We start from the raw sequence: 27,169 nt of genomic DNA on the forward strand, positions 1-27,169 counted from the left end.
GGAGCTGCCCGCCTCTCTGAGCACCCCACCAAGGCTGCCTGCTCATGTCTTTGCCCCTTCCTCATCTTGAGCTTCATGTTAATCTAATTTTACCTGTGAGAAAATTGCCCGCACCTGTGTCGAGGGCAGGAAGGTGTATACACCTTTTGTCGCATCCTTGGCCCACTTCCCTGCTGGCTAATCCACGTGATGTCCCTGAACTTCCTTTCACAGTAAAATAGGTTTGCCTTTTTTTTTTTTCTTAAATGTTGTATTTATTTATTTGAGAGAGAGCACGTGCGGAATGTAGGGACAGAGGGAGAGGGAGAAGCAGACTCCCTCTGGAGGGAGCCTGAGGCAGGGCTTGATTCCAGGACCCTGGGATCATGACCTGAGTTGAAGGCCGATGCTCAAGCGACCGAGTCACCCAGGCACCCCATGTCTGTCTTTCTGAATCCCTTACTATGTTTGAGACACTTTACATAAATTAATTCATTTGCCCCTCCCAATAATCCCAGGAGGCGGGTGCACTTATTGTCTATTCTGCATAGATGAGGTGCGTGAGTCACAGAGAAGTTAAGTAACTTATCCAAAGTCACACAGCTAACATATGGCTTGGCCAGGATTTGAATCCAAGCAGCCTAACTCCAGGGTCTTTCTCTCCACCCCAGTGCTATGCTGCCCCATGGGCCAATCACTTTTAGGGCTCATAATGCTCCTCTCCAGTTCAGCTCTGGCTGGAGGAAGCCTTCCACCTGTGCTCAGAGGCCATGCCCACTTTGGTCCTCACTTCAGGAGGAAGTAATGGAAGGGAAAGGAAGGGCCTCGAGTTCCCATTAGGACTGCTTGGAAAAGGGAGGTGAACCCTTGGTTACCTGAGACACCCAGACTATTATTAAACTTGTACTTCCTGAGTGGGGTCATACGAATATAGCAATAGATAAGTAGCCCAGGGGGTTCAGTGTCCTGGGAGGGAGAGGCCGGAAGCACACTATGAAATGTCAGCGTGTCTGAACACATGAGCGCGGAAGCCTCCACGAACTGAAGAGGCCAAGCACAGTTGAGTTTCAGGCTAAGGAAGAGAATCCCAGGGCCTCTTTGTACCTTATCTGTGACCTGAGTCTGTCCAAGTTTGCCGGGGACAAATCATGAATTACTTTCTCAACGTTTTTTAGTGCAAAAGTCAGGTCTAAAAAGGTGAATGGAAACTGAGCTAATATCAGTAAATAGCGATAAGATAATAGAAATAAGATATCTCTTTCCCTAGGGGTTTTGTTTGAGCAAAATGCAGTTTCTTTAACAAGGCCATTGTCGGGACTCCCAGGAAGAGATTTCCAGATCCTTTGAAGTGGGGCTGGGGGGACAACCCCATCCACCAAGTATCCAGCTGACAAAGGCAGAAGGCAGTTCTAGAAGGGGAGCTGTCTGCTTGTGTTTGGGGGTTGAACTCCACATCTGACAGCTCCTTTATATGCAGCACCTGGCTATTCCTAGGAGCCCTGGTCAGGCCTCGCAGGAAAACAGCTAGTGCCAGCCGGCATGCCCTTCTGTGTGGCCTATGCCTTTATCCCACCAACTATGGAGAAACACAAGTGGCCCCTGGGCCACAGTGTGTGTTTTTGTTAGGTTTTCCATTTTTCTTTCCAGAAAGTTGTGTGGGGAAAGCTTCTGAACTCTCTCCAGGAGCCCCAGCCGGACTACCTTTGGCAAAGGTAGAATGGAACATATTAAAGGTGTCGTTAAGGTGTCATCAAAGGGGCAAGCAGGAGTCTCGGGTTCCCTTATCACCTCCCGACACAACTGCCAAGCCCGTGCACTTCCTGCCCCTGCCCTTGGAGACTGGGTGATGCAGGGATGGGTGAGGAGTCCGAGTGGACCCCGATGCTGGGAAGATCTGGGGTGATCCCGCCCTGCCACTTGATGCTGTGCCTCCTACACGTTCCCAAACCTCAGTTGCTCCATGGCCAAAACGGGGACGACACATGGCTAGCTGGGGGCCGCAAGGATGACAGGGTGTCCGGAAGGCACCTGCTCTCCAACACACAGCAGGTCTGTCTTCTCATCCCCATTCATTTCCCGCTACCTCCAGGACCTCGGAGCACTACGGTTTTTTAAGGTTGAGGGGTCGATGTGAGGTGGGTAAGGCGGCCCCCTCTCCCGCCAAGGCCAAGGCCAGGGCAGTGGCATCCCCGCGGGTGCTGGCGCGGGCTGGGTCCCCAGCAGCAAAACCGCTCCGCGGGACTGTCCTCCGGGGCGAGGGGACGCGGCCTGGGCGTGGGCCCCGCGCGCCCCGGTCTCCTCCCCTTGCGCTCCCGCGTGCGCCCGCCTCACCCGGGCGGGCACAGGTCGGGCCGCCTCCCGCCACCGGCCCCTTCGCGGCGGCAGCAGCCTCCAGGCCAAAGGAATTTTCCTCTGGATCCTGCTAGAAGCCTCGGCGCCCGGCCGGCGTGAGGCAGCAGAAGGGCCGCCGGCGCGCGTCCCCGCACCCGCCCGGAAAGTTGGCGCCCGCCGAGCCTGGCGGGACCCGCGGCCCGCGGCCAGGGGCGCCGCGGCCCGGACCCCGCACGCCGGCGGCCCAGCGCGCGCCGAGCTCCCCGCCCGAGCGGCCGCGAGCAGGCCGTCCACTCACCGCAGGGTCTGGACCGGACCTGCCCTGTCTCGCTGCCATCGTCCGGCGCCCGCGCTGAAATCCGAGCCCGGCTCCCTGCTCCCCCTCCCCCGTTATCTGCTCGGCGGCGCGGGGAGCGCCAGCAAGTTACGCGGCATCTGGCTAAAAATACAGGCTCCCTCCGCCCGGCTCGGGCTCGGGCTCCGGCGCGGGCTCCGGCGCCCGGACCCTGCCCTCGCTCGCCCGCCCTCCAGCCAGCTAGCCAGCCGCTAATGGGATCTCTTCATTTTCTCTCCATTATTATGTCAGATGGGAAAGTTAATGCGAAGCGATCTCCGGAGAGAAGGCACCTGCTGCCAAGCCCAGCGGAGGGGGTGCGTGGAGGGTGCGGGTGGGGGTGCGGCCCCAGCTGCAGGTGCCGGCCGGCCGGGCAGGGAGCGAGCGTCCTGCCGCTGCAGAAGGGAGGCACACACGTCCAATGGAGGTGAGGAGCTCCAAGCTGCAGGGCGCTCCCGCCCTGCCTCCCGCCACCCCGACTGCCCTAGTGAACGGGCCCCGGAGCCTGCAAAGACGGCCAGGGTGAGCTCAGCAAAGTCTATTTATGCCCCATAACCAATTTGCATGTTTTGAGCTCTTACACCGTGTCCTGAGATACCGGCTAATCAGCCTATTCCAGATTCTGCCAGAGAGCCGCGATGCAAAATGAAGCTGAGGGGCAGGACCCAGATCTGTTACTACGGTCTCCCTGATCCCTCCAGTCTGAGGGGGTTAATGAGACATCACCCCAGGGGGAGGCTGGAAGCTCCCAGTTTTCTGTTCCGGGACCATCTTCACCTGAGGTCATTTCAGGGACAGATGTCAAAAACATGTTGGGGGGGGTTGGTGTGTGCGAGGTGGTCAAGCCTTGGGGTGACCCCAGATTGTTAAGAACAGGTGATGACAAGTGATCAGCAAAAGCATTGCCAGGTAACTAGGCCCCCGGCAAAATTGCTTGTTCTGACCATGGATGTTTTGTATCGCAAGCTCGGCTTCCCCTTCGCTCAAATAGCATCCGAAGATACAATCCCAAATGCTCTTTTTCCACCCCTCCTGCCCTGACACGTGGGTATGGTAGAGCTGTGTGCGTTGGTTAGGAATTAATGCACTGAGCACCTGTTAGGTGACGGACACATTGCCTTACCTCAATTAAGCCTCACAGTCACCCCAAAAGGTAGACGATGCTATTATAGTTGTAGGGACCAAGAAACGGAGCCCAGGGAGATAAAGGGTCAGGACCACGGTCACCACTAGTAAATGGAGGGTCCAGGGGACCCAGAGCCCTTCCACTAACAGCACTGGCAAGATTCCTAACAGAAGTGTACTCGAGGCCAGGAATAGATAATGTGGGGCATGCTCCTGAAGGTTAGAAACAACTCTGGGTGTTTTCCAAAGCGAAGTGCTCTTCAAAGTCGTTCAACAATTAAAGCAAAGTCCCAAATAAGTGAGATAAATAAAAATCAAGAGAAGAGGTCAGTATATTGTCAAAGAAGAGTGATCTGAAGTATATAATGCAACTGACTCTCCCCCACAGGGGTGAAAACACTGGTATTTGAAGACTGCAGCATCGGAACATTCCGGGTCCGAGAACTTCAACATCATTACAGGATGAAATTCAGGCCAGACCACCTCTGAAGGGGACTGGGGAGCACCTGTCCTGCTGTACCAAAGGGCAAGATGTCTGGGTGGGGGAAGTCACCCCAGCCCCTCTCTCCCCAAGCAAATGTTGTTAAAGCACACATCCCTATAGGGTTTTTGCTCTGCACCTCTTAAAACTGCCACTCAGATTTGCGAAAATCCTCTACGGAGAGTGCTTCAATTAATAAATTATGGTTACTGGAACAGCCCTGATCATAGCCCAGTGGAATAGCTCAAGGGATTCTAAAGCACTGTTCCAACATCAATATTTAGAGAGAGCAAGAGAAAACGCCCTACTCAAATAGAAGATGAATAATACGCACAACACTTTAAAAAACACTGATAGAATGGACTCACGCAATAAAAGATTGACTCTTTTTTTAACTGCTCTATTGAGGTTTAACTGATAGACCATGAACAGCATATTTAAAATATTATGTACACCCCCATAAAGCCATCACTACAATCCAGACAACAAACCTCCAAAATCACCTCCAAAAGCTTCCTCTTGCATCCTCCTCTTCCATCCTCCTTCCTCTTCCCTCCCACCTGCTGGTCCACATGGCCGCCAATACTTGGATGGTGAGCCCTAGTGTAGACATTCTAACAGATGTGCAGTAGTATTTCATTCTGGCTTTCACTGACCTTTCTCTAATAACGAATGGTGTTAAACATCTTTTCAGGGGATTCCTCACCATCCACATAACTTCTTTGATGATATATCTGTTCAAATCTTTTGCCTGTTTTTGAATTGGGCTGTTTGTTTTCTTATTGTTGAATTTTAAGAGTTCTTTATATACAGAATATGTTTTTTAAAAAATATTTTATTTATTTGACAGAGAGAGACATAGTGAGAGAGGGAACACAAGCAGAGGGAGTGGGAGAGGGAGAAGCAGACTTCCTGCCGAGCAGAGAACCCGATGCAGGGCTCCATCCCAGCACCCTGGGATCATGACCTGAGCCCAAGGCAGACGCTTAATGACTTGGCCATCCAGGCGCCCCCAGAATATCTGTTTTTAAAGGTGAGATAAACTATAAGACCTTGCAAGTAAAGTGAAATAGTCGTAGTTAAATATGAAAACATTCCCAGTCTAATTTTGGTACCCAGATCTTATAACTCTTTAAGCCCAGTGTCCTTTGTACCATACAACGCTATGGGTTATACACAGTCACATAGAAAAAGGATGTCATGACATAGTTACAGTGGACCTGAAGCTGACCACAACCAGGACAGTACTCTCACAGATGGGAAAAATGATGAGGTATGATCAGAGGACCTGAGTATCCAGGACTGCCAAGAATCCTTGACGTTAGCCATGACCTCATTAGGATTGAGGCTTTGCAACTTAAATATGCAAAGAGGCAAGGCCCAAGAGGAGAAGAAAGGAAACAGCTTCATACGTGCTGCTCAGTAAGACCCGAGGTTACAGGAGCTGAAGTGATTGGCACTAAAGAAGAGAAGGCTGAAGGATATGGCCCTTTGGATGCAAAGTCCCCTAGCACACAAAGAGCCCAGAGCACCAGGAAGGGCCTAATTATATGGTGCCTTTTCCAGGTATGGTAGCCTGATCACCATGATGCCGCTGTAAACTTCTCCCAGGCAGAAGCAGTTTGGTTCAAATGTTCTGTATTCCTGAACCCTGCTCTTCCCTCCCCCACCTGCTCCCGCTATGGGAGCAGCACAGTGCTGGGCAGCGGTGTCCCATATATGCTGCTGGCTGACTGCAGAGGCCCACCGTCATAAGCAAACGGGAAGTCATGGGGTTCAACTGATATAGAGAAGATTTCCATTAGACATTTAGACAGAAAGAACTCTCCAGCTGTCGGGGATGTGACTTAATGGAACTCATTATTCAGAAAGGGCTGAGTCTTTCCTGGGATCCTTCAGGAGAGCAGAGACAGACAGCTCACCATTCCATAAGGCCTACAGCAGCACAGAAAAAACTACAAGACTTACCGAGGTGTCTCTGGGTTCTAGGCATTCCAAAGGATAAGGGATTATTATCTTCCCCGTGAACTGACTGTCCCTCCTCCACCCCCATGACAATGACCCCCGAGACAATGCACAACCATCCTGCTCCTTGCCCGTTTCCTTTCCTTTCCAGACCTGAGGGCTGCACTTTTGACTGCAGGAATTCAGTGTGCCCACGAGGTCTGCCAGGTCGCGTTGCTGAAACCCAAGTAAGCGACAGAAAGGAACTGATGGGCTAGAGACAAAAACCGGGGTTTCTCAGGAAGGACACGAGACCACTTGTTCCAGCCTGCAGGTTCACGGCGTGTAATAGGGCTTTTCTAATCTTGCTAATTATTTCACCCACGGTCTCCGCGGTCCCTGGGCAGACAAGCCTAATGAGGGGCTAGAGGCTCCAGCTGGGGAGCCCGTCCCTGGGCCACTTCCAGCTCCGGAGCTATTCACTGTGGGACACGGAAACCTCCGGGGGGAGGGGGCAGGCAGTGGGAGCCCAGAACAGAGTTTGGGGCCTCCTGCTGTGAATGCCTCCATGAATCTAGTTCTTCCAGAAACTGGGAGAACACGTCTTTTTGCTCCAAAGCCTGGAGCCAAGACTCTCAGGTTCATTGGATTCCCAGATGACAGTGCCCCCCCAGAATGTGTTGGGGGAACAGGAACACGCAGCTTCAGGCAAGCAGCCAGCCTGAACCCAAGCCGGCTCCGCTCTAAAGGAACACGAGAGCTGACGAATTCGGGGCCCACCCAGGATTCCAGAGAAGGGACTTCCGGCACCTCAGGTCCTGGGCAACAAGGCTCTTCCCCTGCCGTTCAGTGAGGGACATACGTCCCATCTTGCATCTCTGGTTTAATCCTCCGCCATCAACTCAGACATGGAACTAATTTGACAACAACAGCGCTGTTTGCTTTCCTGGGTGGCCTTAACATACTCGAAGTCAGTAGGCCCACCCGCTGTGGCTGAGCTGTGTCGCCTTCGATAAGGGAAATAACTCTTCTCAGCATTGGCTTCTTCCTCAGTAAAATGGAAATAAGGGGACTCACTTCTCCGGGTTTTATGAAAATCACATAAAAATGCCCAGCACCACTATGGGGCACAAAGCATGTATTCAGTAAAATGACAGTTGACCCCCTTTCTCCCTCCTCTCCCTTCCTTCTTCTCAACTCAAGCTTTTGTCAAAGGTGAATCCTTCCCACCTCAGAGATGTGGGGTGTTGCTGATCTTGTGTCCGTTGCAGAAAATTAGGGCCTAGGGACAGCTTCCCCAAGGTCCAACATCCGTGGCTGAGAACACGACCCCCAGAGTCCCCCCAGCACTCTGCTACAGCGACTAGAGCCCCTTGGACTGATCGTGCGCCATTTCTGTATCCAATTCCTCTGCCGTGAAGAGAAGTTTCCAGTCGTGTGTCCAGCTCAAGCCCCTCTCCCGAACCCTGCATCTGACAGTTCCCTTGGCGGCATCCCTGCCTCTGCTCCCCACGGCCTTCTGACAAATACAGCTTTGCCCTCTGCCATTCTTCTATCTGGCTGGGCCCTTGCACACACAGGGAGTTGCCCTGGCTCCCGGGGCCCCTGGGCACAGATAAGGGAGGGTACCAGGAACCCCACCCTTTACTGGGAAAGGCAGGCTCCTTTATCGCCCACGGAGCTAGCCATCAACTACCCTGGGGAGTTTGTAAACCATCAAGAGCACGGCTGCTGGGTGCTGGGAAGATGTCATTCCTCGCAGAGACACGGTTGTGCCCTCCCTCACTAGCTCCCACTCCCCTGCCCAATAATGAATCAGGAAGCCATTTGGCAGAATATATCCTTTAGCTATTATGCCAAATGGACTAAGAAATCCACTCTGACTCCCTTCAGACCTTGTAATTCCTTAAGCTTTTCGATGGCGAGAAAATAAAGGGGAAAGGAGACAAGATGGTCTTGGTTGTTTTGCTATTTGATTTTGCGTGGCGAGCACCGAGTGGCCAGCTGTATAGCCCCGGGCACCCGCCTCGCCGACAAGGGATCTCGAGTGTGGACTCTATTTAGGGAGGTGATCAGAGCCTGGTATCAGGTCCCACAGTGCTGGCACTGATCTCTATCATGTTCCTTTTAAGAGGGTTGGCAGGCCCAGAGTCTATTTTTAAACCCATGAGAAAGGTGCTACACGGAATCCAGAGAAGTCCAGCACTAAACCCGGGATCGCTGCAGGGGAGACGGGGACAGCACGGCCGAATCCAGGATTTTCTCTCCACATACCCCCAGAGTTTCCCCTTACTCCTGGGACCAGATAATGACTCTCCTTCCAAAGGGATCTTTTTCTTGTAAGCCCACTCTGACTCGACATCAGTGGAATTTGACCCCTCACAAGCCCTTGATTTGGGAAAGTGTTTTATGCTCTGGATCTATTTTCAGTATTGAGATTTTTTTTTTTTTTTTTTTTTTGGCATATCCCCACTCCTGGTGTGAAAAATCAATGTGCTTTTGAATATTCTTGTCATCCCCCTCTTTGATTTTCAAATCATGTGCTCTGGAACATGAGCATGGCTGAGCTCACAGCCAAGAGTTTGCCAATGGGAGGGGTCAACAAAGCCTGACCTCCCCAGTGGTCTCCATGCCCGGGACCCCAGAAATCCTGCCCCAGGGCTGGAGAGAAAGGAGGGAGGTGGACCCCAGTGGCAAGTCTGCAGGGGACAGGATTATTTTCCCAACAGTGAGAAGCAAAGAGGCATCCGAACGTCACCGTTTCACATCCAATAATCAGATGTAGAGAGCAGAATGTTTTATATACAATAACAAATTTCAACTACAGTATCCTGGTTTTGGATAAGTAATTTCTGGTTTTGGATAAGAAATAGAACCGGAATTCCTAAAGAACTCAATGCCTTGAGAATAAGCAAAAGCTTTTGCCTGCCTGGTGGTTCTGGAACCAGCCAGGTCTAGCCAGGCAGGGAAGTAAGTAGGAGAAGAGGGATCTTCTCATATTCGTTCATCTCGCATCTCCACGCCGCGCACAGAAGCTGCATGAACTACATGTCTCAGCCAGGCGGGTTAAAAAAACAACACACGTGAGTGCTAGCATGATACAGACTGCACGCCAGAGGCTCAGGAAATGGGAGCTGAACTGGAATCCAAAGAAATTCATTCAATTCAGATTTTAAAATGAGTCACATCCATGGGGGAAAGAAAAAAAATCAGCTGTTCTGTGCCGGTTGGCCCATTGGTTCACTTCCCCACATGCTGTGATGGCCCCTGTGGAAAAAGCCTGGGAACCCCTGTCATTTCTCAGGTAAGGACGAGCCCCAGCTGTGAGGTAGGAAAAGTGTGCACCCCAGGGCACACCTCCAGCCTTCTCCTCCTTAAAAGTCTCCGTTAGCGTGCAAATGCCAGCCCAGCCCCGACAAAGCCAGTGTACTTCCTCATTCCTGAGGCAATGAGGCTGACGGCTCCTTGATGGTTCATATCTGTCTGCTGAGGGTGGGAGGATGGTGACATGTCACGGGGTGCGAAAAGGCGTCCCCCCTCATCAGAAGTGCTGGCCCATGTCCCGTAGCCATGCTCCATTCTTGCTACCATGTGAGGCCCTGGCTAGGTTCAGAGCATACTGCCTGGCTGCTGAGTGAGGGGAAGTCAAGACTCAGGGTGGAAATTACACACATTTTGGAAAACGCATACGAGCCATACTTCCGGAATGGCCCGGTTCACTCCACTCTGCCCAGTGCTCCCACACCTTACGGAAACCTCTGCAGCTACAAAACCAACCTAATTTCACACCTGCACTTGTTAACATGCATAACCTTTTTTTTTCCCCCTAACTGCCATATGGGCTTGACTCTTGGCAGTGAACCCCATGGCTCACTTTCCAAAGGATGTTCACGTCTTCCTTCAGATGGCCCTACGTGACTGACCAGGAGATCTGCTCAGGCCCTCTCCATAATTTGAATAATTCTCCCTGAAGAGAGCCGGAATGGGTGGCCCACAGCCAGCCTGACCTGCCAAGAGAATTCCAGAGGGGCCCATGCCCCCCGAAGGTCATCCAGCTTCTGGAGCAAGGTTTTCCCAGCTTGGGGGAGGTGGTATTGAGACACCTACTAGGAGGCCTGGGAAGATCACAGATCACACCCTGTGACCCCCTCCCCTCCCCTCTGGCCCATAATACTTCACTCTGGTGCCAATGAGGTACAGATCCAAGAGCAGGAAGGGGAAAGATGCTGACAATATAGGAGGTAAGATTTAAGAGCGAGGCGCTGTCCTAAGCATTTTGGATGTCAACACATTTGATCCTCACAATCACCCTTGGAAGTAGCTGCCATTACTGTTCGCATCTTAAAGAAGACCAGCTGTGGCCCAAAAACATGAAGTCATTTGCCCAAAGTCCCCCAAGAGCACGATGGTGCTCTGGACGGCACATGAAGCAGAGGGAAGAGAGCTGCTCTGGGTTTTGCTTGATTATATGAGCTAAGGTATTGGGGGGGGCGGTAGATGAGAAAAGCGAAATTCAGTGTTCTCCAGAAAGAATGGCTCGGTCTTGGAAATCTGAATACAACTCAGGGTCTCTATTAATTTGGGATTCCCGCTCATCAGAAGAGACCCCAGACCCAATCAGAGGTAGGTTCGATGCAGAAATGTTTACATGACCCTAGGCCCTAAAGGGTTTAATGAGAGGGGACCAAGCCACGACCACCTCTTCCAAAGGGTTGGGGAAATGGAGAGTCTTGAGACAATAAGGTGGATTTGAACCCCAGTCCAACTGAGTTCTCTGGAATTATCACAGTAACTTCAGTAACACCCCCTTCGGAGCCAGGTGCAAGCAGCCCCAGGAAGCAGGTGCTAAGCTTCCACAGCTGGCCCTGGGTCCTCAACCCTGGGAGGGATAACGAGGTAGTGGGGTCCTCAGGGACTCTGTGCTGTGGAACCGTCTTCTTTCCGTTTCGCTGGGGCCCTGCCTCAGAGCAGACACAGCTGGCCAAATGCTGACTGAGGGGGTTTCTTTTCTCTTCCCGGAGCCAAACCATTTCAGAGCAATTAAACCCAATTAAACCGGTACCTGGCCTTCCTAGCGTCTCCTACCATCTCCTGAATTTTGCCATTTCTCACAACCTGACAACAGGAGGACAGGCTCTTTCCTTCAAGATCCTCTTAATCTCGTCTTGACAGCGTCTTGGCGGTTACCACTGAAGAACACCTCAGTATCTGCCTTCTACTTCACAGGTGGGTTTTCTCTTTATCCACCAAGGCCACAAGAGCAGGTGTTACACACATAATCACATGGGGCTCATCATATTATTCTTAATAATTGAAGAGAGACCATTATCTTTCCATTTAATCCCCTTGTGAATTCTTCTTGGCTTCTCTTTAGGATATCATTTCATACAGTATTTATACCACCGCTTTTATAATTATTTAAATAAAAAGTGAGGAAATGAGTTCTAAATCATCAGCCACATCTGCATTTCTCTCTGTCCCGCTCAACTACAAAAATCCCCACCTACAATGGGTGAATCCCGAGGTGTGTTACTCATTTGGACCTTTCTAATCTGTACAATGATGAAGCATATCTAGACGGCCCCTTTTTTAAACCCTGGCTTCATATCTTTTTAAAGAAGTAAAGTGTTCTAGAAGTATTGATGTGCTTTCCATAGCTAAAATTTTGTGACTTTATGAATATCTTCCTTGTACTCTAAAATCAACCTGGACAAGTACTTCTACAAGCTTGTTTTTCACAATGACCTTTCTCAGCACTCCTGACCTTGAACTCCTAAATAAGGTATGTTGAGTATTGGAGAAAGAACAAGAGAAATGGGCAGTGAACCAAGTATCACTAAAAAACCCATTATCATTTCTATAATGACTGAGCTGGTTCTTGCCTCCAGAGAGAGAGAGAGAGAGAAACATTTCCAGGATTTCTGAAATAAGATACAAAGAGACCCAGCAATATTTGCAAAGGAAAATCATTGCCAATATCCTTATCGACCTTTGGTCCCTCAGGTGCTTTTAAGGTGAGGGTAACAAAGATAAATGGTTGACATAAGGCTTGGTGGTGCTCATAGGTCTGCTTCTCATTCATTTATGCTTCCGTTCAGATATGAACTGTTGAATTGCCCTGTGTAGTCCAAGAACCAGATGGAAGACATAAATCAGCAGATTCCAAGGTTATCACCCTTGGGAAGATTGCAAACCAGCAGACAGAAAGACACTGTTGTATGGAAAATAAATAGGACAATAAAAGGGTGAAAGCTTCAGTAAGAGATGCCCCATGGCCCGGATAAAACCAAATGAGAGGTTCCCATAAGATGGGCCAGTAGTTCAAAGGAGAGGCTGAGGTCCGAGGAGGTGACAGCTCTTAGGGAAATCTTTTATTGAGCAGTGAGATTTGAACCAAACCTCAAGGACTGACTGCCAGCTTTTAGGAAGTCATGGAGATCAGTTTCAATTTGCACCCCCTGCCCCCATGCTCCAGGTGTCTGGTTACAGAAGACGGAAGACACGGATCCAGAAACAAACACTTGTAAATACACCTATATATGTATGGCAACAAAAGAAATATATCTACTCTAGGGAACTGTGTGAATATTATGTAAAAGAATAATTCATTCCAAATGAGAGTACAGCTTTTAACGTTTTAAATGTCTCCTGTTGTGAGGTTGCATAAAACCCTCACGAAGGTTTTATGCAAACAGGAAAATGAGATGATGGTTTTGGATTCATTCATCCGTTCAAAAAATATCTGCACTGGGGCACCTGACTGGCTCTGGTGGTGGAGAACGTGACTCTTGATCTCGGGGTCATGAGTTCAAGCCCCACGTTGTGCTAAGTAAGCACAGAGCTTACTTAGATAAACGTATTTATCTGTAGGCTTGGTAAGTGCCAGACACTCTTCAGGACCCAGCACTGAACAGAATCCTGCCCTCAAAGAGCTTGCATTCTAATGGGAGAGAGGGGGAGTGGGTGGATGGGCGACAAGATACTGATCCTCTAGGGAAGTGAGAAAAAACAATCACACGGGAAAGGGAAGAGAGTGAGGTGGGATGCAGGGGTAGGCATGGGAGGCCTCTCTGAGGAGGTGGTGCCGGAGCAGAGGCCTCAACTCAGGCAGAGACGGAGCGTGTGGTATCTGGAAATGCATAGGTTGTGAGCAGTATGCTCGACGTGGTCAAGGAACATTCTAGTGCTCTACCCCACCCCTCTGCCACCCCTGAAACACGCCTCTCACTGGGTCTGGAGCGCCCTGCTCTACACCCACAGATTCTCTGCATCTTTTGATGCCCATGGGACAAGAAGGTAGAAGGTAGAAGAAGGTGCTTCTACTTCCCTCCTCCTTACCTCTCCGGTGAGGAAACCAAAGAAAGATACAGTAACAGGTAACATTCGGGGGAGCTTACTATGGGTTAGGCACTGTTCTAAGCATCCTGTAAGTGCTAACTCATTTATTGTTTTTTTTTTTAAGTCAAAGGTTTTCCTTTATTTTTTAAAAGATTTATTATTTATTTAGAGAGAGAGAGAGCATGCACACACATGGTGAGGGGGGTAAGGGGAGAGATGAAGGGAGAGGGAGAGAGAATCTTAAGCAGACTCCCTGCTGAGCATGAAACCTGACCCAGGGCTGGATCTCATGACTCAGATCGTGACCGGAGCCAAAATCGAAAGAATTGGAAACTCAACTGCCTGAGCCACCCACGTACTCCTTCTTTAGAACAACTAAAAAAAATTGATAAGTCCCTGGGAAGATGGATCAAGAAAAAAGAGAAAAGGCACAAGGACCTACATCAGGAATGAAGTAAGGGATATCACTACAGATCCTTTTGAAATGAAGAAGATAACAAAACCATTATGAACAATTAATGTCTATAAATTTGAAAATTCAAAAATAATTAAAGAATTCCTTGAAAAAAATTTCAACTTACTGAGACTTTTTTTTTTTTTTTAAGAGACAGAGACAGAGATGGCGACAGAGAGAAGCACAACTGGGGAGGAGAGAGAGAAGCAGGCTCTCTGCCAATCAGGGAGCCTGATGTGGGGCTCATTCCCAGGATCCCGGGATCATGACCTGAGCTGAAGGCAGACGCCCAACTGACTGTACCACCCAGGTCCCCTTACTGAGACTTTAATAAAAAATCAACCCATAATTAAACCTTTCCAGAAAGAAAACTATAAGTGCAGATAGCTTTATTAGTGAGGGACTTAAACACTAAGTAAAAATAACTCCAACCTTACACAAACTTCCAGAAAATAGAAAATGAGTGTAAACTTCCTAGCTTGTTCTATAAGGCCAGCATAATCTTGACATCAAAACCTGACTGGGCCAGGGAGAGCGGGGAGCCTGGGTGGCTCAGTGGGTTAAAGCCTCTGCCTTCGGCTCTGGTCATGATCCCAGGGTCCTGGGATTGAGCCCCTCATCGAGCCCCGCATCGAGCCCTGCATCGGGCTCTCTGCTTAGCAGGGAGCCTGCTTCCTCCTCTCTCTCTCTCTGCCTGCCTCTCTGCCTACTTGTGATCTCTGTCTGTCAAATAAATAAATAAAATCTTAAAATAACACAAAACCTGATAGGGATATTGTTAAAAAGGAAATGTTACATTCCATTTACTCTTATGAATGGAAATGCAAAAAAAAAAAAAAAAAACCCTAAATACATGAGTAATGCTAACTCATTTAATCCTCACAGCACCTTCAGAAGGTGCATGGCCCTTATTTTACGAGAGGAAAACAGAGGCACAGGGAGGTTAACAAACTTGCCCGGGGTCACACAGCACGTATGTGGTAGAGTCAGAATTTGAACTCTGCAATCTGGACCCAATCCTGCTCTTGCGAGCTTTCAGCTCTCATGGACACTGAGACTGTGGAAGGACAGAAAGCCCGGGAACTCCGAGGACGTCATAAATAAACCAGACATCAGTTCTGTCTGGGAAAGGGAGGAGAGTACACCAGGGAAGGTCCCCGCTCTCTAATGGCAGCTGGGTGTGTACAACAGCTTTGTCCAGGCCACTTACTCTAATTATTATTTAGCATTTGCTAAGGGCCTACCCTATCCCGAGGCCAATGAGGGAAGCTGAAGTCACAGACAGCTGAAACGGACCCCGGGCGCCTCCCCGGGGCTGCCCCGGAATGCAGCTGGCTAATCACACCGGAGAGGAGGCCCAAGTTCACCTCCTCTCGATTTTCAACCAGTAACTTCCAATTATTTCCTCTCGGATGCTGACGGAATTCATAAATAGCATTAACATTTTTCAAATGCCTGTAGGAGTGTGTTGAGTTAACCTGAGTGACTCATTATTATCGTGTTCAGCTGATTCTTCTCTCCTGGGGAGGGTGGGAGGGTTAGACATCCTCCTGCATCCCCTGCCCCCCAGGGAGAAGGGAGCAGAGCAGACTTCTCTCTACCACTAGATTCTTACCACGCAAGTGGGTCGATGCTTGTTGGGCCCACAGGCTGATGGTTTTCCTGGAGCCCAAGGCCTGAGTGGCTCCAGAAGGCACCCAGGCCACTTTGAGGGAGTATGTGTGTGTGTATGTGTGTGTGTGTGTCTCTGTACGTGTGCACAGCCTCAAACATGGAGACAAACAGCGGGTCCAAGGGCATTAGACTCTGGGGCTGCGGGCCGGGAAGGGGAGAGGCAGGCGAGGAGGGCAGAGGGCTGTCTTTTTCTGTCAGCAGGGGTGGTACTGATCACTGGACAGATGACTTCAAGCCAGAGGTGGGGAATGGGGAGAGAACATGCAACATTTAAAAAAAAAAAACAATGACCAGCATTTAACTTGCAGTTGAGGCCCACCAGGAAACTGGTGAAATCCCTAACCAGAAATGCTACGGAGAAATGTCTCTGCCCTCTGCTTCTGTCTGCGGAAGTCTCCCTTTTTGGGAAAAAATCCACCGCTTTCTGCTGGACCTGGGGGCTCTATTTGGAAGGCTTGAGGGAGGAGGTGAGACTCAGTCAGAGGTTCTCTCAGTGATGGGGAGTGGGTTCCTGTGTGGCCTTGCCCCTCACCCCGAAATCTCTTCGACACCCCCCCAGCCTCCCTGTCCTCTGCAGTTTTTCCCAGCCAGTCAGCCCGTTTTGGACCATGTGCAGACCCTCGGCTGGCTCCCCTTCTCGTGGCTCTTCCCTGTTTGAAAAGGCACCATGTTGTGCAATTCAAGAAACACCTTTCAGGCGGGTGCCGTGTGGAGCCATCCCCAGCCAGCGGCTGGGCCAAGCGTCTTCTGCTTGGGGGCCGCATCCCAGGCGTCATAGGCCTGGAGGACCCTGAGGGACCCACCTTCCCAGGCGCCCCCAAGTCCTGGGTGCTCAAGTTCTGAGCTCACCACACTTCCTACCTCTCTGCCCTCTTTTGATGTCCCCCTAACACACCGCTGCTGTCTTCTGCAAAAGAAGAAGCACGCCGGCATTCCCAAACCCAAGAAAGGCGAAATCAAAACCTGCACTCAGGGCTGCGTGCTCTGATTACAGCTGGAGAGGCAGAGATGTCCAGGCCTGGGAACAACCCCTCATCTCTAGGCCCAGAAGGACGACAAAATGACTAGCTCAAGGTCACAGGTCATAGCAGAAGTCCAGCATGTTCCACAACCTCACCCCTTGAGTTTGCTCTGCGGGGGGGTGTGCTCTTCTCCCTGTTCTTACTGGGACAGGAAGCAAGACTGCGAGAACCCATGGGGCAAGGAGAGTAGTGGGGGGAGGGGGAGGGGAGGGCAGAATGTCTCCACGGCCAAGAGGGGCTGGGGGCAGAGGTCAGCTTCGGGTCTGATCTCAGAGTGCAGTGTTCGGGAGGTGAGAACATGCTGGGGGGCTGAGGGCTGCATGGCTGTTTGCAACTCCCTCGTCTGCAGTAGCCGCCTGGGGCATGGTAGCTGACCCCATCTAAATTAAGGCCAAGGGTAGAGCAGTCAAAGCAACTCCTAGCCAAGCTGGGAATGCAGCTGGTAAACCCAGGGATTTAAATCACGGGATCTTAAATGGCTAGGTACAGAACAGGAGTCACGTCATTACTTGAAGAGTGCTGGGTTTAGAGAGACTGGGCCATTCATGGGCCTGCCCACCCCACCCCTTCCCCTGGCGCCCCCCCTAAGGGTGTAGGAGCCCTTCACGAAGGAGACCTTCGTGTCACACCCTCTTTCTCATTCCCGATATTAAGTCGCACCCCCTGCCCCCCGCCGTGCGCCCAAATTCTGGGACTGTGTACCTGTGCCATGAGACCACCCGATGGAAGAGGGACTATTTCCACAGTCAGCCGTTAAATCAAACATGCAAACTCTCAAAGCCAAGAGGTAGGGCCAGAGGGATTGGCTGTGTTGTAGGGAAGACATCTTCGTTTCTTGGGTGGGTTTCAAACTGGGAGAGAAAAGCTGCTAGCTACCCATCAGACTTCCTCCGTACATCTCTCCTTAACTGTTTGCCACGAGCCAGTGAGTGACTGCAAGCCAGTCGCCTAACCTTCCGTTCCCCAGTCTCCACCTCCACCAAATGAGATCATGTTTCCAGTGGGAGCATCAGAGGAATGAGTCAGTTCTGTAGCCTGTAGGCTCCCTGCAACCCACCCCCCCCAACCACCAGGGATTTCCTAACACCTACGAAAACCATCTCAGGTGGTCTGGGACTCCCGGTGAGTCAAACAATAAGTCTTTTATTGAATCAAAATATAGTACACCGCATATATTAATTTTTATATCATCTAACACATATGGAGTTTAGGTCTCTCTAATCATCTGTGTAAATCTAAGTAAACAAAATGCAAATCTGGGTCCCAAATTAGATTGAAAGAATTCTATCCTATTTGGCTTATAAAATTTCAAGTATTTCATTGCCTTGATCATTAGATGCCAGCTGATCAGAAAGCCCCAAGATTTTGAACTGTTGTATGTACTAGATGGGGTAGGCGTTCCTAAAATATCCACACCGGAAAAAGCTCCTTTGTTCATCCCAAGTCCATTTCCCCTGTTTGAATGATTTTCTCATTTCCACAGAGAGCTATTAAACCAACCATGCAAATTATCGAGGCCCCACAGACCCAGGAGGAGAAAGAAAGAAATTAGATAACATAAGGTAGTCAACCTCAGCAAGTGAATACGGCACCAAACCCCATTTCTTCTTTGTGTGGTTCATCTTATAATCACATCATTCAAGACTCTCCTTTCCAAGGACATTTAAGTCCTAGTCCTGGTCCATGCCACTGTCCTTCCTTAGAAGGACAGGCCTCTGATCAGTCACTTTCCTCTCTGAAGGATTCTACTTGATGGTAAGTCCTTCCTCACATTCGATTGGAATCTGCCTTCCTCTGACTTCTACCCCATTTTCATCTGGTAATGACCTTGCAAGCACCATGGGGTCATGGGGTGACTCTCCACTCTTGCCAGTGGCACCCTAGTGACAGTCAGGGACTTTCTTCCAGACTCTTCATTCTTTTCTGCTCCTTGTTCTTTCAGGGTTTTCCCCGACGCCATTCCAGAGCCCTCTCCTTCGTGATTTCCTGCCTGTATCTGTGCTCCAATTATCAGGGTCTCTCCTAAGATGAAAATCTGAACACTATCCTCTCAATGTAACCTGATATTACGTTTCCCAAAGTGTGCTCCCAGGACCACCAGCCCTGTGCACTGTCACCCACCCCATCCCAAAGGGTGCACTGGGTGAGGAAGTATGGGAAACATAAACTCTATCCTCAGAGATTCTCAAAGCAAGGGAGCACAGGAGAGCTCTGAGCGGTCCTGGAAAAACCCGACCAGTGATGTGTAAGCCACTGTTTTCCCAGTGGTTGACTCTAAATCTCTTTATTTCCTCACACAACACAGGGCAGGAGAGGCTGGTCGGTTTCACTCTGATCTCCAGTTAGCTCAGCTCTCCGGATGTCTTGTCTTCCCTACTCTTGTTCACTCCGTGAAGAACTTCAGTGCAACAGCGAACTGTATTTAGTGAATTTCTTCCTAAAGAAAAACACTTCTTTGGGTTATAATTAGCCGGTTCCAGGGGATCCTGGGTGGCTCAGTCGGTTAGGCATCTGCCTTCAGCTCAAGTCATGATCTCTGGGTCCTGGGATCGAGTCCCGAGTCGGGCTTCCTGCCCACTGGGGAGCCTGCATCTTCCCCCCTCCCCACTGTTTGTTCTCTCTCAAATAAATAAAATCTTGAGAAAATATTACCCAGTCCCATAATTTTCCTGTTTTGTACATGTGAGCCTTGGTACATTACAGATTTACCTCTTCAGTAAGTTTCATAATACAATTCAAGCTACCACACGTATATTTTTTTAGGTGATTGATATTCGTCATTAAATTCACTGAGAAATACAAAAGGCAAGGAGGAAAGTGGAAACATTCTGAAATACTTTTACCATGTCCAGTGTAGCCGAATCTAGGCACAGCATTTTTTTGCTTTCAATGAAAGTTTTTATATGTAAAATAATTTTCCTATGCGCTCAAGAGCTAGCTACTTAAAAAAACCCCGTGGTGAAGTTTTTGCAAATTAAGTAAACATCCCGTTATGCATCTGTCTTGGGGGTTCAGATGTCTACACACTTACTGAGGCAGTTCTGCTTCTCGGTTTAAAGTACGGGGGAGAGCCTGTGGGTGGTGCGCCCAAGGAGGCTTTGCTGAACGCATGGGCAGAGAGGGGTCAGCCCCTGCTTCTCTTCCCAAGTCTCCTGCTTCTATCCCTCAGATGAAAGCAGAATACGGTACAGGTTCAGGATTTGGGTTCTGGGCCCAGCTTCCCTGGCTTCACATCACAGTTTTAACACCTCCTGGCTACATAGCCTGAGGCAAGTTATCATCTCCCTGTGCCTGAGTTTCCTGATCTGTGACATGCAACGACTTCGTAGAGTCCCCTCCCGCCCAGGGATGAAATGAGGCAATACTTGGAGGGTTCTTAGAACAGGGCCAGGCACAGGGCTCATGAGGTGTTAGTGAGGCTCTTTCGTTTTCCTTTTTTTTTTTTTTTTAAAGATTTTGTTTATTTGAGAAAGAGAGAGAAATGAGCTGGGGGGAGGGGCAGAGGGAAACCAGACTCTCAGCTGAGCAGAGAGCCTGATGCAGGGCTGGATCCCAGGACCCCGGGATCATGACCTGAGCCAAAGGCAAATGCCCAACTGACAGCCACCCAGGTGCCCCTCGTTCTCCTTTTGTTTGTTTGTTCTCTCCCATCCATGCCCTGCTTTCCATGTTAACACGAGCACCTGAGACGGAGACTTCAGTCCTTCTTACCTGGCTGACTCCGCAGCTCCCCACCGCTTTCCATTCCTTTGAACACCCTGGCAGGTTATTCCCAGGTCCTCCTTCATCTACTTTCCAATCTGATCTCACACCCTTCTTTTTCTAACGTGAACACTCACTGACCACTCAGGGTCTTTCCCCAGGATGGCCTCTCCCCCTGGGGCGCCCTTCCACGTTCTGGTCTTTCTCCATTCTCGACTTTCTACATCAAAGCTGTCCCTTACAGCCAACCTAGAGGCACTATCTTCACGGACCCTCCCTTGATTTCCTCTGCCTGCAATATTCTGTCTCTGAATGTTCAAAGCATTGTATCCCTTGCAACAGATTCCTTTCTTCTTTGGGATCAGAATGATTTGTGTTAACGCCTCCCCCCTCCTCACACTGAGGGGCCTTGAAGGGCAGCAACCACAAGGCACTTCAGGTCAGCACCCCCACAGGACCCTGCCCCCTTTTGGGGGCTCAGTCATTACCCATCAGCTCAGAAAACACTCTGGAGCACGACTCTGGAAAAAACAGGAGTGAGAGCAAGTCATGATAGGGATAAGGGAATTAAAAATATTTTAGAGCAAGGCCTCCGTGTGTGTAGAAGGCCGTCTTCAGGCAGCCCTCCTGCTGCAACTCCCACAACGCCAGAGCTGCCTGGGGGCGTGCTAAACCATGGAGACCCTGAAGACAGAGCCACCCCAGCCCCCGCCACTGCCCAGCTCCGTTATCAGCAGTGTCCAGAAGAGGGGCGCACTTTTATTGCTGCATAAACAAAATTAGATGCAAACAAACAAAGACCCTTAATCAATAATTTAATGCTGCACTAGGCACTTCTTGCTCCAAATATCTCATCTACTCAAAGGCTAGGAACAAAGTTAGGACAGCCACTCTGCAAATGAATGGAGTAGGGAAAGAGGGTTTACTACAATTGCCCTAATCCTGGAGCATCCATTTTTTTTTTTTTTTTAACAAAGATTTTATTTGCATGAGAGAGCGGATACAAGCAAGGGGAGGGGAGGGCAGAGGGAGAGACAAGCAGACCCTTCGATGAGCAGGAAGAGGCTGGAAACAGGGCTGGATCCCAGGACCCTGAGATCTTAACCCCAGCCAAAGTCATCCACTTAACTTCTGAGCCTCCCAGGCGCCCCCTGGGGAACCCGTTTAAATATCACTGTGTGCCCAAGACATTCAGAACAACCTGCTAATACCAACTCAGCACCTGACACCAAACTCCTGTGGTTGTCAATGTCAAGTGCTATCATCTGCCTTTTTCAGGTGGAGAAAAAAGGAATTCACAAGTGATTTTTCAAAACCCCAAAGGAAGACAATTTAGATGGAGACTGAAAATCCAAAGCTCCCCACCAGTCAGCTCATCACTCTACCTGCAAATGTGTTTTAACCAAATCCGAGAAAAACAAAAGGCTGTTTCTATGAGGATTTCATAAGGAGAAGAGCGAAGGCAGGGCTGGAGCAGGTTCCACTTAACCAATCATTCAGAGCGACCGCCTTGTCCCACTTCCACGTTTCAACACATACACGGGAGTCAGAGTTCAATGTCATTCTTTTTTTTTTGAACGCCACAGTATTTATTTTATATGAAGCAGAGATGGACCAACTGTTAGATGAGGACCATGGCCTTACGGGGCACGGAGGATGGAGGGAGCTCTGAAATCTGCAGAAGACAGAGGACCTTCTCCAGCTCGAGGGATGGGATGGATTGGTGCAGAGAGATAGGGACGGAGGGGCAGGCCAGGCCTGGGGAACAAGGTCCTGGTTTGTTGGTGATTCTATCAAAAGCCTGGAGGGGCGGCCTGGGTGGTTCAGTGGGTTAAGCGTCTGCCTTCGGCTCAGGTTATGATCTCAGGGTCCTGGGATCCAGTCCTACATCAGGCTCCCACTCAGCAGGAAGCCTGCTTCTCCCTCTCTTATTCCCCCTGCTTGTGTTCCCTTTCTTATCATCTCTGTCAAATAAATCTTTTTTTTTTAAAGATTTTATTTATTTGACAGAGAGTGAGATCACAAGTAGGCAGAGAGGCAGGCAGAGAGAAAGGGGGAAGCAGGCTCCCCGCTGAGCAGAGAGCCTGGCATGGGGCTCGATTCCAGGACCCTGAGATCATGACCTGAGCCAAAGGCAGAGGCTTAACCCACTGAGCCACCCAGATGCCCAACAAATAAGATCTTTAAAAAAAAAAAAAATCTAAAAAAAAAAGCCTGGAGAAGTTGGGTCAGAGAGCTCCATTCCAGCAGGTGGTACCAACTGACAATTCACATTCATTAGGCAAAGAAAAGACCAACAACCCCCTTTGCCTCAGTGTGAGAGGAGGAGCTGGGCTCTGCACTCCTACAGGTGTCCGTCTGAATGTAGACAGTGCCCCTGCCTGGCTCTCTGACCTGAACCTGACCCCCTAGAACCTGAGAGTGGTAGCTAGCAGAGATAGGGAGCTTTCTAATCTGTGATGTTATAATACCTTCTGAGGGAGAGCCCCCAAATCAACACATAATGCAGAACACTAGTTAGCTTCAGAAGTCCCCTTGAAGGATTGGGTATCTCTCAAATAAACACCTGTTAGAACACAGTTTATCTGATTCGGCTCCGTGGGGGGTGGGGGGAGACAGAAGAAGAAGAAAAACAATCATGTTCAGAAATGTCCCCATAACACTGCCACCAATACACCAGCCCTCCCCCTCCTGGTGTCCTGGCAGAGGCTGCTAATTTATCACAACGTCCTGCCCATCAGCCTAAAAGTGGCTTCAGAATCTTTCTGAACACAGCATTTCAGGCAGCTGCTTCCAATCAGATCAGCGTCAACACAGGCAACGAGACTCATTTTCTATTCCAATGTTGTTTAATCAGCAATTTATAACAAACGTGATGCTCTCGGCTGTGGGGCATGAATGGTTCATCAGGCCTTAGCACAGTCTTGATGACATATTCTTCAAGATTACTTCCCGCCCCCCCCCTCCGCTTCTCTGATTGCATGCTTACCCGAACACGGTTACAACTGACTTGCCAGTTAGATTTTCTTAATGGGCTGGAATCCACCCACCAGGGACCACGAGTAAGTAAAGGCACAGGAGCGCCCGATGGCCAGAGCAGTCACACCTGTCATTGTGAAGCTGACAGGCTGGTCAGACTGGCGGTAAGTCCATTCCCAAACCCGCTGCTCTAATTGTGCCTCCAAATCGAGTTACCTGGCCTACAAGCTGAGGACCAGCCCCCCACCCCTGCCCCTGACCACAGGGCATCCATATGAGCACCTTGTCGACAGCCCCAGACAAGCCTCCCATGAGCTGAGCCGTGAAAATTACACAGCGTAGTGATTGACACAGGGCAGCTACAGCAGCTACTCGTACCATCAACCGTCTGCCACTCCCCTTCATTAGCATGTCATCGGGGCTCACCGGAGGTCGAGATCGGCAGTTTCTATTCCCTACTACTCCAGTGACCCCTCTTCCTCAACCCTGCCAGTGAGCATTCTGATCGTGGCTCTCCAATACCTGCAGGATGAAGTCCACCGTCTTAGGCTGATGCTAGAAACCTCACAGCCTAGCCTCTGCCCACCTCTTCACAGTCCTCTCCCACCACCCACCTGTCCCTGAACGCCTGCACCACGCTCCTTTCCCAGACACACAGGGCACTTCTGCGTCCTCCATATTTGGCTCAAGCTTTCTCCGCAGCCGGCATACTCCCAACCCCTGCTTCGTGAAATGCGACCGATTCTTCTCTTCCTCCACGAGGTTTCCGTGACAATCACCCTTGTTCAACTGACAAGCAGAATTAATTCTTCCCCATTCCAGCCTCCCACTAATGAGCACTCACCCCTTCCTGAGGGTCATTACCCTCGTTTCCTACTCAGTAAACTCTGTTGACCTGAATTGAAGTTATGTTGAAAGTAGGAAGGTATTTTTTAAATTTCCAAAGTTCTTAGCATGTTGAGAGCTATTGATCCACAGAAGAACTTGTGATTCCTATGTATGTGTGTGTGTGGGGAGGTATATATATACACACACATATATATTATTATATATTATATATTTGGTATATAACAAATACATATAACATATATTATATAACATAATACATACATTATATATATATATATACGTGTGTGTGTGTATATATATATATATATACACATAAAATATTTCCTGATACGCCAGGCACTATCTCTTGCACTCCTTCCCAAACCCTAGGACATCTGCTATTGTCTCCAGTTTACAGATGGGGAAGCGGAGTGTGGGGAGGGTCTACAGCTGGCCCAAGGGCACCAGGTAGGAAGTAGCGGAGCAGGGACTCAAACCCAGGGGGGTCTGGCTGCAGAGCCCACAGGCCTTCAGTGTTGCCTGGGTGAGTTTACCTACACCACACAGAAGGCAGACTAGTGGGGAGACAGTCAAACAGAATAATAATTTCCGTGTGACTGGTCCTTGATGTGAGGAAGACACACACCGGCCAGCACCCATCTGTAGAGAGTCGGGACAGACAGAAGTTGGCAATCCAGCCGTGGGACTTGGACCAGCTAATTCACTGCTCGGCCTCTGTTATATTAATATTATATAATTATTCTATTATAATAATAATAAAATCTATATTATTCTGAGACAGAATAGGGACAGGACTCGAGGCCCGTTCCAAAACCTTAATGAAATATGACTGTAACATAAAGGAAAAAAATCCCTAAAAAAAAAAAAAATTCCTGAGTTTGTGTTTCTTGAGCAATATGTCTTACAGGCACGCAGAAAACAGGACATCAACTTACAGGAGGGAGCCAGCCGCCTGAAAGAACTAGTGAGATCCAGACCAAAGCAGTCTGCAGCAGACATGCACAGTGACACAGATCTACCTTCCAGTGACCTTTCCCTCGCTTAAATGCTAAAAATCATGAGCAGGGGTGGGGATTTCACATGCTAATGAGATGTGCAATGTATGGAAAAGCATGATCTCTAAGGCACGTAAGCGCCAAGAAAAACCTCATCTCTACCTGCTTAAACATCGTCCTTTCCGCTCCTAAGTTTCTTTAAAAAAAAAAAAAAAAGATTTATTTATCCTTTATTTATTTATTTGACAGACAGAGATCACAAGTAGGCAGAGAGACAGGCAAAGAGAGAGGAAGGGAAGCAGGCTCCCTGCTGAGCAGAGAGCCTGATGTGGGGCTCGATTCCAGGACCCTGGGATCATGACCTGAGTCGAAGGCAGAGGCTTTAACCCACTGAGCCACCCAGGTGCCCCTATCCTTTATTTATTTATCCATTTTAGAGACAGCGTGCAAGAGAGTGTGAGTAGGAGTAGTAGAAGCCTCAGGCAGACTCCCTGCTGAGCATGAGCCCAGTGTAGGGCTAGATCTCACGAAGCATGAGACCATGACCTGAGCTGAAACCAAGAGTCAGATGGCCAACTGACTGAGCCACCCAGGTGCCTCTCCCACCTAAGTTTCTTTAAGAAACTCTTCCCGACCTTGCTTCAGGGAGGCAGCCTGAGGACACTGTGTTGCCTCCCTTCTGCTCAAGCACAGACCCCAATAAAGCCTTGCCTGGAACTCCCCTTTGGCATCTTGTCAATTTCCATCACTGGGAGAGCCCAAGGGCCCAAGGGCCTGGCCAGTTCCACACAGTGTTTGCAAAGGAAGAGCACAGTTTTATCGACCCTGGCAGTGGAGCCGAGAAGCCCGGCCAGCTCCCGGGCTGACCCCATGGCCAGGATGGCCTGTGCACCAGGTGTTCTCAGTCCAGTGACTCCAACTCCAGTCCCTGTTGCCACTTCAACCCAGTATTGCTCATCGACGTGCACACTCCACATTGCAACAGGGAGATGGCCTGGGACCCAGATCTTGGGACAGACAAATAGCTAGGAAAGAATCCGAGGCCCAGCCACTGTCCTAGGCAAGAGAGCAAGCTTTTCCTTCCTTCCTCACCCCACCCCATGCCCCTATTCCATGAACCTGCACTAAATCCCACTCCTTGCTTTTGCCTAAATCCTCAACTAATCCCATGCAAGTAAGAATTATTTCCTTGCATCTGCACAATTCAAGATCCTATTATAAAGGCTTAAATGTATGCACTTAATAGGCGATGTTTAGAGATCAAAACCCCTTTAAGAACCTGAAGAATAATCTCGAATGGTGTAACTTCAGGCTTCACCCCGGACCCAGGGGGATAGTTTTGGAGGATGGGGATTCTCCTGGAACCCTCGAATCATACCGCTAGACAGAAATATTAGCCATCCCCAAGGTGGGACTTGCTGGTGACACACCCCAGCCCCTCCCTACCCTTGGAGAAAAGGAAAGCCATGACCCCACCCTACCCCACCCCGCTGGAAGGAGAGCTTGCCAGAGTGGGCAAGGGAGTGCGGCCCAGAAAGGCTTCTCCAAGTAGCTGGAATCAGTTCCGTTGTCTGCAAATCATCATTACCCTTGATCAATGGCCTGCTGTCAGAGAACAGGACTGGACCGATGCCAGCTTCTTTTCAGCTTTTCTAGGCACTAGCTTCCCAAAAGAAATTGAAACCAGGTACTGTCTCTTACAGAATCCACTCCTGGAAAGGGCAGAGCAGTTTCCTGACCGATATCGTCCAGGCAAGGCCAGACAGGCTTCCCCACCTTCCTCCTCCATCTCCTAGTGACAACTGGTGGCCACAGCTCTCTCAGGAGGGAGCCCAGGTTCCAGACCCTCGCTAGGAGCGCAGGGGTGCTTTGCTGATTTTGTTGGTCTTAGTCTGCCCTTCTGCAAGTTCTCCCTCTGGCACTGCAGGTTGCCTCCATCCTGCCACCTTCCACTCCTCGCTG

The 27,169-nt window shown here is 49.8% G+C and overlaps 1 protein-coding gene and 1 long non-coding RNA gene across 12 annotated transcripts in view; one reads left to right on the top strand and one right to left on the bottom strand.

Annotated features, from left to right (window-relative positions):
- Positions 1-27,169, bottom strand: part of ANK1 (ankyrin 1) — a 204,235-nt gene that overhangs the window by 93,239 nt on the left and 83,827 nt on the right. For 2 of the 11 annotated variants that reach the window (XM_047717187.1, XM_047717183.1), the window contains exon 1: positions 2,609-2,775. The exons of the other annotated variants lie outside the window; for them this stretch is intronic. In XM_047717187.1, coding sequence (XP_047573143.1) covers positions 2,609-2,647 — 39 coding nt within the window. In that variant the 5' untranslated portion in view covers positions 2,648-2,775. Of the gene's footprint in view, positions 1-2,608; positions 2,776-27,169 lie in introns of those variants that run through there. 11 annotated transcript variants of the gene reach the window in all.
- Positions 3,028-4,649, top strand: LOC125092793 (uncharacterized). The gene is made up of 2 exons (XR_007125070.1): positions 3,028-3,166; positions 4,158-4,649. It is a non-coding gene; the product is annotated as an uncharacterized LOC125092793 (long non-coding RNA).

This window comes from Lutra lutra, chromosome 2 (assembly GCF_902655055.1).
Source record: "Lutra lutra chromosome 2, mLutLut1.2, whole genome shotgun sequence".
Classification (NCBI taxonomy): domain Eukaryota; kingdom Metazoa; phylum Chordata; class Mammalia; order Carnivora; family Mustelidae; genus Lutra; species Lutra lutra.